A 12,208-nucleotide genomic window follows, 5' to 3' on the forward strand; every position below is an offset into this window, starting at 1 on the left:
TTCAAGACCTTTCGAGATAAAAAGACCCCCTATACCATTTGCTAGGGAAAATCAAGCATAATGAAGGTTGGTCAGAAGGAAACCCATTGCATACAATACAATCCTAAAAAGAGAGTGGTGGGCATACAGGAGCTTTTTAACAAGAACTGTTCGTGATCGACTCATCGCTACTGGTTATCGTGCGATAAGACCATTTTAGAGACCTTTGCTTACAAACAGACACACATTTTTCCGTATCCAATGTAGTGCAGAGCTCGCTAAAGTTGAAAACTAGCATCGTGGAGGAAGATCCATTGTTCCAATGGAACTCTGTTCATCTTCCTTGGACGGATCGTAGCCCGTATTTGAACCATATCGAGCATATATGGACCACTATTGGGCGGAACGTGCGCTAAAGGACACCCCAGTTCAAACACATCATGAAATAAAGAATGCTCTTCATCAGAAATGGTTGCTGCTACCTTAGCAACAAATTAGTCGATTGTTGGCAGGAATCAGAAGACGTTTAGATGCGGTTATCCGTTTGAATGGAGGCTGCGCACAAACTACTAATTCTTTGGCGTATAACAATCAACCATGATGTGAACAGTCATCTGAAGATTAATTTTGAAATGTCTGACATTGTAAGGTTCGACTACAGTTACTGTAAAAGTTGTCAAATGCATTTTTTTTTTGTACAAAAAACACTTCATTTTGTTATTAAAATTGTGGTTATATAAATAATTTTTTTTCAAACATTTTTTGTTTGTTTCAATGCCAATGTTATCATAAACTATGTTTCAATAATATTATACAAATATTTTATTAACAAACTAAAAGACAAATTGAAAGAGTTGGTATTACTTTGCTTCATAAAAAAGAATGGCCAACGTAGATACAAGTATCTTGTCTTAGGGAGGGATAAATCCGACTTTGTAAAGAATCACTCTGATTCAAACAAAAAATTCTCTGAAACTGATATTATCAAGATGCTTGATTTCATGATTGACAACATATTTGTTACGTTCGGAGGACGTGTTTTTCAACAGACTGTCGGCATTCCAATGGGAACAAACTGTGCCCCTCTACTCGCCGACTTGTTTCTTTATTATTATGAGGCTGACTTCATGCAGGAACTTCTTAGGAAGAAAGATAAGAAGTTAGCAATATCCTTTAACTCTACTTTCCGCTATATAGATGATGTTCTTTCACTAAACAATTCAAACTTTGGTGACTATGTGGAACGCATCTATCCAATCGAACTAGAGATAAAGAATACTACAGAATCAGTTAAGTCGGCTTCATATCTTGACTTATATCTAGAAATTGACAATGAGGGTCGGTTGAAAACAAAACTTTACGACAAAAGAGATGATTTCAGCTTTCCAATTGTGAACTTTCCATTTCTAAGTAGCAACATTCCAGCAGCACCTGTATACGGGGTATATATCTCCCAATTGATACGATAATCCCGTGCTTGCATTTCCTATCATGATTTTCTTGATAGAGGTTTGCTGCTCACAAGGAAGCTATTAAACCAAGAGTTCCAAATGGTGAAATGAAATCATCCCTTCGTAAATTTTACGGACGCCATCACGAGTTGGTTGACCGTTATGGAATAACCGTTTCACAAATGATATCGGATATGTTCCTTACGTCGTAACTACAATCCCCTTCCCTTTCATGAATATGACCTACCGAATTAGACTATTTACCGGATTTGTAATCACATAAGCAACACGACGGGTGCCACATGTGGAGCAGGATCTGCTTACCCTTCCGGAGCACCTGAGATCACCCCTAGTTTTTGGTGGGGTTCGTGTTGTTTATTCTTTAGTTTTCTATGTTGTGTCGTGTGTACTATTGTTTTTCTGTTTGTCTTTTTCTTTTTTAGCCATGGCGTCAGTTTGTTTTAGATTTATGAGTTTGACTGTCTCTTTGGTATCTTTCGTCCCTCTTTTATTATATTCCATCCAAAAAAGAGGCTGATTTTTCAAAATTTTAAAAAAATCAAGGTGTTGCAATACTTTTTTCCATGTGTATATAACCACAAGTTTTTAATCTATAGGAAAGTGAAAACTAATGAAAGCTAACCCACTGCAAAAAATGTTTCTTTGAAATTTTTAAAACTTACTCAGAAAAATGCTCGAGTCACTTGACCTTCGAATTCATAGCTCATAATTAACATTTTTACACAATATTTTAATAAAGTTGTTAAAGATTATTTGCTTCTCAAAGTGTAAGACGCAACACAAATCGTATGCTTGCATCAACTTACCAAAATACAGATGTAATTAATTCCTGAACATTTCGACATTGTCTGGTTTTATTTATCGATACCGGTTGTAAACAAATCACAATTACATGCTAAGATCCGACTAATTACGTATATCACAATATCGTCAGGTAAATACGCTCTACAATGCACAGAATATCATATACATATTTCATTTGCGATCATAAAATGTACTTATAAAATGATCTATAGTACTTAAACTCTATGCCATTTGGACTCTTGTGGAGATTTGTCTTATTGGCTATTAAGGTAGATTCGTGGTATACCGCAATCTTGATATGCACAATTACAGTATAAAATCGGTCTAGTTATTTACCCAAATCTGCAAATTTGGTGACAGATATAATACACAATCTTTAAACAAATACCATAAGGTTTTGTTTTTAAATCATTTTTTCAAATGAGCCATTTCAGGGGAGATAACTCTTTAGGTAAAAAAAAATGATACCGAACTAATAGGGATTTTTTTTTATTTATCTTGTTGGAAGAAAGCAAATTAGGTGACACCATTTTTTTATTTTTATTTTCTTAAAACATATCATAAAAATGATCTTCTCAAAATTCATTTCAAAATTCTATGAACAATCTAACCAAATTTAGGCAATTTTCAACCACTCATAGCTTTCAAAATAGCAAGGTGACCCATACTTTTTATTATATTTAAAAAAAAAAAGCATAGCAAAATCTTAGTTTTGGCAAGTTAAAAGAAAATTCTGTTTAAAAATTCTATACTTATGATCTATCTTAAATCACATCTTCTTTTTATATCATGTTTATTGTGAATCAATAATAATACAATTGACAAATACTCATTACTTTCTCAGTAATTGGTTGTTTTTCGTTACTTTGAGTACATAAAAAGTCATTTTCCAATATGTATATGCATACAACTGACTCACATTTTAAGCTCAATAAATTCAATAGATAAAACACGTAGTTGCTTCTAACAAAACTGTTTTCAAAATTGTCAGAAACTACGGTTTTAACTCCCTCAGGCAAAGTTGACTTTTGTGAATTTGGATATTTATTTTAGGTATTTTTGTAGCCCTTCAACTGTTTCGGTTCTTATACATCCTCGGATTTCAAATGTTTGGCTTTGAGCGATCCTTATGAAGGTAAATCCAGAAATCGCTTTGGACGCAAGAAGTTAATAAACGTGCTGGTTTAAATTTTTTAAATCACTGGGTCGATACCTCTGCTGGTGGACTATCATTCCCCGAGGGTATCATCAGATCATTAGTCAGTACTTATCTACTGACATGATTTTATAAACTTTACTAAAATTGTCTGTTTATAAATTTTAAAATTATTCAGAAAGTAAAGTTTCAACTCCCTCAGACAAAGTTAACTTGAGATGAATTTGGCTATTCATGTTATGTATTTTTTGTCATATAGCTCTTCAACGGTTTTGGTACTTATACATCCTCGGATTTTAAATGTTTGGCTTTGAGCGTTCCTGATGAAGGTATATCATTAAAAGCGCTTCGAACGCAATACATTATTAAACGTGTTGTTTTCAATTTGTTACGCATAGTGCATTTTTTTAAGACTTGATGTGTGTTGCTTACTTTTGAAAGCCATGATGTGATCAAATTTTGGTAACCTCTACGTCATTTGTTATGTGGTCAATAGTTGTCTTCCAATATACCTCTCGCTTTTTTTTGCTAATGCGGCGTAAAGCAAACAACAATCAATCAATCCAATATACATCTGTTCTTCAGAATAAATTATTACTAGCAAACGTCTGGGTGTAAGAGGTATTATACTTTGAATTTTCGCTTATCAACTCAGTATATTATTTTACATTTAAAGCTAACAAGCTTTACCTCTCTAAAAAAACTACCTGAGACATTATTTGTCATTCTCTATCGTATGATAACATCAACTGCAGAATATACAAGGTTACAAATAGTTAAACCAATGTTATGTGAAGACTGTATTATGTTCTTATTTTAATGCAAAAATTCGGGGAAATCATCACAAAGGAATGAAATCAGAAGATTGGATATTTATTTTAATGAATATGTGTATATATTTTTATTTTTTTACATATTAATTCTTTTCTTGTATGCGTTAATTATTAACCAGCAAGGACTTTTGTGCCTCTATTATTCATATTAATATCCACTAAACCTGCATTCTCCTTGACTGTTATATTGTGAACCAATAAACACGGAACCTTGAGTCATCGACTGCATGGATACTTGATACGTGGATCTTACATTTCCTCCAAATGTTTGGTTGTGAAATGTAGGAATAAAATGTTGCTGATTGCTTGCATACCAATCACTTTGGGAAGGATAATCATTCAAATGTTGCAAGTGTTGTTGATTCGTGTTGTATTGTTGAATTGGTTGAGACTGATACGATTCAGTATTACATCTTGAGTTGCCTTCTGACTCGTATAACTGTCTAGTATTTAGCTTTTCTCCTCGATATTGGTCTACATGTCGATCACTATCATACTCATAGTATCTTTGCATATGTGAGTCATTTTCATATGTTACGCCATAATCACAGGTATTGCCCTCTAGGCTGTTCTGATAGTTATTTGTCTGATTTTCAACTTCAAAACCACAGTTATCAAATTGTCTGCGATTTGTGCCTGAAGAAAACTGATCAACTTTATCCAGGGACGCATTGTGACTGCATGTTTCGTCCAACATGCCCTTGGCGATTGTGCGATGTTGTTTGCGACGTGAACAATAATATAAATTTAAACATAATAGATGCAGAACGCAAGCTAGAGTCACCACGGCAAATACACCAGGTGCCCAACGTTCGTGGTTTGAACATGCTCCTCCTAGCTTTATGTAAAGTAAACCAGGATCATCGCTATACCAAAGATACAACAAAATACTATTTTCTGTGTAATATAAAATGTAATAAACTGCAAAGAACTTCCCGCCACATTGTTCTTTCTTGTGACATTTATAAAATTCTGACACAGAAAAGCAAAAAATGTTGCCAATTATTCCTAAAATTAAATCAGGTTCTTCTAAAAATCTACAGCGTTCTTTTACCGACCACCTTTCACAACATCCGTATATGCATCCAAATGCAAAACGATACATTATAAATATTAAAACAAGTATACTGTATTCAGCAGTTACGAGTGCTATCAAAAGAATACGTGGCCCAATTTCAAACAATCGTGCACACCAGTGAAACATCTTAACCTTAAAGTCATCCTCCTTTTCATTGTCTGTTTTTCGAACTTGATGTTTGAGGGCATTCAGCGACCAAGCAAGTCCAAGGGCAGATGCAGTCATGCTCAAGTAACGAATGATACCTGCAACAAAGAGTGATTAATCAAATTGTATAAATCATAGATATGTGCTGTTTATTGCATTTTATTAGCTTGATCACAGTTCTCCGACTACTTTACAATTTTGTTGTAACTATTGAAACTATTATAATTATGCAAAGCAACATGGTATCTAATAGCAGGTATAAATATCAATTAATGATAAAACTATGATAACTATATATGTAACGGTGCTTCCATCTTGTCTAGATTTTAACAGAGTACTACTCGCTGAAACCAATAGATGAACTATGTTTATTTTAACATGATCTTAATCATGTTGATATTAGTTCATTTACCTTTGCCACAAATTTCATTATATTTTAACGAGTACTATACTTGCAAAAATGCGTGTGCGTATAATTTCAAGAAAAGAATGAATCGATCATGAAAATTATCAGTTTTTCTTGGTAACTAAGACATTGCTGATGTGGTTAAATCTGATAGGTATTGGAACATATATTCAATGCCCGTTATCACTGTAACCAAGATCGTTTTTTAATTTATAGATTGGCAGATAACAGAAAGGAGTAGGTTCAGTAAAAAACCCTTTTTGGCCCCAAAATATAGCAGTTTTACAACAAATGTAATCTTTTAAATATTTACTGAAAAGTAGAATTTCTTCTTCTACATAAATATGGGCTGTTTTTGACAATACAATGTACATATATCGGGTACTAGCATCATTAAGTCACGCCAATTTACTGAAATCTTCACAATTTTAGCATTTTAGTTAAATTTTAGACGGTTTCCGTCTTAAATGAAAGTGGCCGCATTTGTGTTCATTCATAATATTGAAATGTAAGTTGTATATGGTGATAATACATACCATATATAAAGGTTGAGGATGACACGGATGCGGCCACTTTCATTTTTGACACAAACCATCTGAAAAGTGACGTTCTTTGGCATATTTGATGGATTTTTCATATTTAAGCTTGAATCGGAGCGTTTTAAGGTAGATCATAAGTAAATATTTTTTGAGACAGAATTTTCTTATACTTAGCCAGAATGAAGATTTTAATATGCTCTTTTCAAATATATAATAAAAAGGAGGGGTCACCGTGCTATTTTTCAAGCTATGAGTCGTTGAAAATTACCTAAATTTGGTTAGATTGTTCATGGGAAAACACATTTGTGTGCATAAAAAAAAATCTATGAGATAGAATTTTGAAAAAAATTGTGAAAAGATAGGTTTTGTAATATGTTTTAAGAAAATAAAAAGAAAAAATGGTGTCACCGAACTTGTTTTCTTGCTACAAGTAAAAAGAAAAAAATTCCCTATCTGTCCAGTATAAATTTTTTACTAAAAGAGTTATCTTCCCTTAAATGGCTCGTTTGAAAAAAAAAGATTCTAAAAGCAAGAAAAATTATATTTGTTTAAATATTTTGGATTATACAATAAATTGCCAAGTTTTCTTTATATTATTAAACAGTCTAACCATTAAATTGCAAATCTGTCTTCAAATTTGCAGATTTAGGCAAATAACTAGACCTATTTTTTACTGTGATTGTTCAATCCAAGATGGCGGTATACCATGAATCTACCTTAATGACTAAATCAGTTAAAATCTTTCCCAAAAACTTATTTAATCAACTGAAATAGACATTTAAGTGTTTAAAAAGTGTCCAAAATCTTTCGTTAGATGAAATTGAAATTTGAGGCCAATATCGGTCCTTACCGAACCTACTCCTTTAAGCTGGGATCACACATTCACGATTTTTACTACCGTCCTCGACAGGACCATTCCCGATTAAAATTTATCAAAAGTCTGATCAAGATCCTGTGAATCGTGGATGGAAATTCAAACTTAAATCAAAATTTGTAAAAAAAATAATTTGATCGCGACAACAATCAGATAGTGTTCAGGAAGCGAAGATATTCAACCGTTTCTAAGCGAATTAGTACCGACAATCCCGTTCTGAATCCGCTTTTAATCCGATTTGTATTTCTCGCCAGGTAAAATTCGACCGAGTATGTCACGACTTCGTCCCGACTCTACCGAACGTAATCCGACAGAGATCAGACAGTGACCAGACAGTGAACCGACGCTGACGGAAGATATCCGTTAGAAAACTCTCGGCATATTCGGGATGATCAGGTACTGACGGAACGTAATCCTATCACGGTCCGCTCTATCGCATTGCAAACGGCTTTGTCTGGTCTCAGTCGTATTGTACTCTGTAATTATCGGGACTCTGACGTGGGTATCATTGATTAATTTCGTATTAATAACGGGACTGTTTCGGAACGGTTTCGGCAAAAAACGGTTCGCAATCGACAAGATCTGGATGCATTCTGGACTCAATCGGCAGAAAAACAAATATGAAAAATTACTCCAGATCATTCCCGTTCCACAAGACACCGTCCAGAATACACAAGACATTGTTCGGAATTCGATCCGATACAGCAGAATCTGTCACGACATAGCCACGATTGTAATCCGACTAGACAAAATCGGTTGAGTTGTCCCGAATGTTACGGGACGCACCTAACTGTCGGGGTGCTTTGCCGAACTATTCGGACCCTTCCCGACCCGTAAGAATCTGTTACGAACTAACACGACTGTGTTCAGACAATGATAGGACATTCCAGATAATTGAGGATACTAATCCGACTTTTTCACTTTTCGTGTCGTATTGCTGTCTGATCTCAAACGGGAGCAATAATCGGCAATGTGTGAACCCCGCATTACCAAGCAACGTTTTATACGTACTTTATTTTCAAATATATGTGTTTGATCCTGTTTATATAACGGAAGTATTAATCGATGTTTATACCAAGAAATAAAGATATTCATTTTTCTTAAATCGATGTAGAGCGGTCCTGGTTACAAGTTAACTTGGTGTTGAGCTGTCAAAGGTTAACTTGGAAAAAGGTCTGGTTTCAATCGGAATTGTCAAATCAAAGTTAACTTATGTTAACTTTATTGCAGGACTGTTTTCGAAGTTAACTTATGCTAACTTATGACATGACTATTTCGAAATTAACTTATATCAATAGCGGACCTGTTTCCAAGTTAACTTGTTGGCAGACATTAAAACAATCCTAGGAGAGCTTTTCAAGTTAACTAGATGTTGGTCCAATGACTGGTCAGAGCAGTTCTAAATCCTGTCACAGGTTAACTTTGACCAGTCCAAATGACCGGTCAAAGCAGTCTAAATCCGGTCACAGGTTAACTTTGACCAGTTCAAATGACTGGTTATCAAAGTTAACGTGCTGTACAGCTTAAGACTGCACCCATCTGAACTACTTACAATGAAAATCCTACACTCTAATAAGAAATAGTGGTACATTGGTTTGTACTCGAAAAAAGAAAATTCACAACAATTACTGAAATCCGATAAAAATTCAAAATGGAAAGTCTACAGTAGTTAAACCTCGTGTTCCATAGTAGTAACATTGCAAACACAATGTATAATGTGATTTGAAAGTCTGAGATATTGCTGTTAATCTTTGACATACATTAGACTACTGGGTTTGTAAAAAATCACTTTAATAGCCGTATGTGAGGTAGGATCTGCTTACACTTCTTAATTACCTGAAATCACCATCAGAGTTTTGTTGGTGTTCGTGATATTCAGTTTTAAGTTTTCTTAGTTGTGTTTTTTGAACTATTAATTTTTACCTTGTACTTTGATTATATGTTGGTCTATTATTTCTATCCAAAGCGTTGTCCGTTTGTTTCTTACTAATAACAACTTTTAGAATTATAATCCTGGTACTTTTGATAACTATTAGAAACTAGCCGATAGCATTTTCAATTACTGTAATTGCTTACTTGTAGTAGAAGTGTCCAAATGTGTGTCTGTTATTGCCAGGTATATTTGCACTGTTAATTGGGGTGCAGACTCTAGTGTAGCTTCCACCAGAGTCAAATAAGATGTTAGATATTGCCATCTAATATTTTCTTTGCCACGTGCAAGTAGCTGGGCATATCTGAAACACAAAGTATACTGGAAGAATTAACTACTATTTAAAACGATTCACTGAACAACTGATTTATCTATTTTGTAAAAAAGAAATAATATTTACCTCTGTATACAATGTACCTAACCAAAAACTTAGGATGTGTAAATATAAATGATAACGTTGTTTTAGTTAATGTCACTTAATCCAAGTCGAGTTAAGTCATATTGACCTTACATTTGTATTAATACGTGACATCCTACCTGTATTTTGTATGTATGAGACTGTCATCAAAGTGATAGGGTTAGCGTTATAAAACCAGGATTAATCCACTATTTTCTACATTTGAAAATGCCTGTACCAAGTCAGGAATATGACAGTTCTTGGCCATTCGTTTTTGATGCGTTTTGTTATTTGATTTTGCCATGTGATTATTGACTTTCCGAATTGATTTTCTTCTAAGTTTAGTATTTTTGTAATTTTACTTTTTATATGCGCACATACATTTTGATTTCGATATTGATATTGTGTCACAAATCAAACTTTCTCGTTAAGTGCATGTTACCTTGTTTCAGGTTAAGTGTATTTTGGTCGAATGAAGTCATTTCAATTGATTTTTTATAGTTTGTATTTTAGTATTGAAATGGTAAAGTACTGTATCAGATGAGGGTGAATAATGTTTTATGTAAACAGATATAAACCCGCTGCATTTTCAGGTTCCTGTCCTAAGTCAGGAGTTTGTTGTTCAATGGTTGTTGTTTGTTGGCGGTTTTTATAGATGTCTCTCGTTTTTCTTTAACATGACGGTACCCAAATTGCACCTTTTTGACAGTTTTTTCACCTACGTTTTTATGTTGAAGACAAAAATGTCCATTGTGTGTTAATTGTGTAGCCGTATCCTCCTTATTATATAGGTTTCCAATTTGATTTTTAATCCATATTGAGTCATAGAAAAATGGGGTTCAATCAACCGCCAAACTATCTATGATTATCCATGAAAGCTCCATATGTTGATGTAAACTGTGAACGTTAATTGTATTTTTGAATATATTCACATATTCTGTAAGACGTGTATAATGTCAAATAATCTAAATACAAATTGTTGAGTCACAAAGAATTTTTTTAAGAATTTGTCTGCTGTTTATGTTGAATAAGTACATTGTGGTACTCGGTGCAATTTGAGTACCATGACGTCATAAATTAAATTTTTAGTTTTCTTGTTTGAATTGTTTAACATAATTTATTGTGGGGCTTTTTTAACCTTGCTGATCGGTGGGATATTAAGCCACGTGTTTAAGAGTAGTACTTAGGTTTGTTATGGTCAAATTTTTACACATTGTGACTTGTGACTTGGACGGAGTGTTGTCTCATTATTTCGTATACAGCAAAAACAAGCATATTACCAAAATAATAACTTACATGAATGTTGGTAACAAAGCTGCAAATGGACAGACAATCAGTATTATCACCAAACCAAACAACTGGAATATCAATTGCTGTTTACAGGATAAATCTTGGTATGTACATAACCAATTGTCGTGTTGCTTTGCAAAGAAAACAAATGCTAAGAAAAGAATAGGGGCGAAAGTAAAAGCCATGACCAGCACAAACTTTGAAGTTTGTCCAATTGATATGTAATGTATGAACATGAATACATCAGATACAGTGTCGAACAGGTACAAAATATATGTAAGCAAAGTAATTACGACATGAATTACTGACTTTGTGTAAGAATCATGATAAGGTTGTCCTCCAGAACAACACACTCGGTAGGCAGCTGCATACAAAATAATAGCCATAACCATTCCAAAAATTGCAGCACCCATAATCGGTATTTTGAAAGATTCACTAATGATGAAAATTGATGACAAAGTATCTGAAAAAAAGGTAAGGGTTGAAGTCGATTTTAGCCTAATTATGGTAGGCACAGAGTTTCATATGTTTCATGTTTCATATCATAAAAGAAAAAAATGCGACGCATATTAACAGAAATCTGAGAAGGACGCTAATAAAAAATACGAAGTTTAAACATGATCAATTTATATATCACAAAGAGGCAATACAAAAATTTACAAATGAATTATGGTATAGATAATCGATGCACTTAAAATGGATTGTCATATTTAAATGTTACAGGAGCGAAATTAGAGTGTGCAGGGGTTTTTTTCTGGTAACTTTTCGTTGTATTTCCTTACTTGAGGGAGAGGTTGCTTCGAATTCCTTTTAGTATGGTGAAAGTGATTGTATTTTGCAGATACTTTATTGTTAATTACGTTTTTCATGTTTATAGTTTTAAAGTCTATCTGTTGAAAAAAACACATGCATGTAAATATATACCTGATGTCGTTATTTCATAACTATCAAATGGTGTTGTGATTGATTGGTTTATGGTTGATGTCTCACTTTTTGTACAGTTCAAATAGTACAAGTATGTAATGAAATATGAGTCGGATGGAGTCGTCTTGAAGTCCATAGCTGTAATATTCAAATAGAATAAAATAATTGTATTTTGCACATTCTGCACGAATAAGCTTTATTTAAAGTATTCCTTAATGATGACATGGATTGACAAATGAACTACTAATAACCCAGTAAATATAGAAAAACATTCAGTGTAGATGCCTTTTAATGTGTTATTCGCTTAACGTGAAAGTTGCAAGTTGTTCAACAGTTCATGGTGAAAGTGTTATATATATATATATATATATATATATAT

At 33.5% G+C, this 12,208-nt stretch overlaps 1 protein-coding gene across 1 annotated transcript; it reads right to left on the minus strand.

Moving 5' to 3' along the window:
* Window positions 1–4,316: 4,316 nt before the first annotated feature.
* LOC139483562 (XK-related protein 8-like) lies at window positions 4,317–11,958 on the minus strand. Its single transcript, XM_071267575.1, has 4 exons — window positions 11,830–11,958; window positions 10,912–11,368; window positions 9,365–9,522; window positions 4,317–5,567 (listed from the first exon to the last, which is right to left on the minus strand). Exons 2-4 carry the CDS (start codon window positions 11,316–11,318, stop codon window positions 4,393–4,395), a joined length of 1,740 nt encoding a protein of 579 aa, XP_071123676.1. The 5' UTR covers window positions 11,319–11,368; window positions 11,830–11,958; the 3' UTR covers window positions 4,317–4,392.
* Window positions 11,959–12,208: the final 250 nt, after the last annotated feature.

The sequence above is a fragment of the Mytilus edulis genome, chromosome 7 (assembly GCF_963676685.1).
Source record: "Mytilus edulis chromosome 7, xbMytEdul2.2, whole genome shotgun sequence".
In the NCBI taxonomy this organism is placed as follows: Eukaryota; Metazoa; Mollusca; class Bivalvia; order Mytilida; family Mytilidae; genus Mytilus; species Mytilus edulis.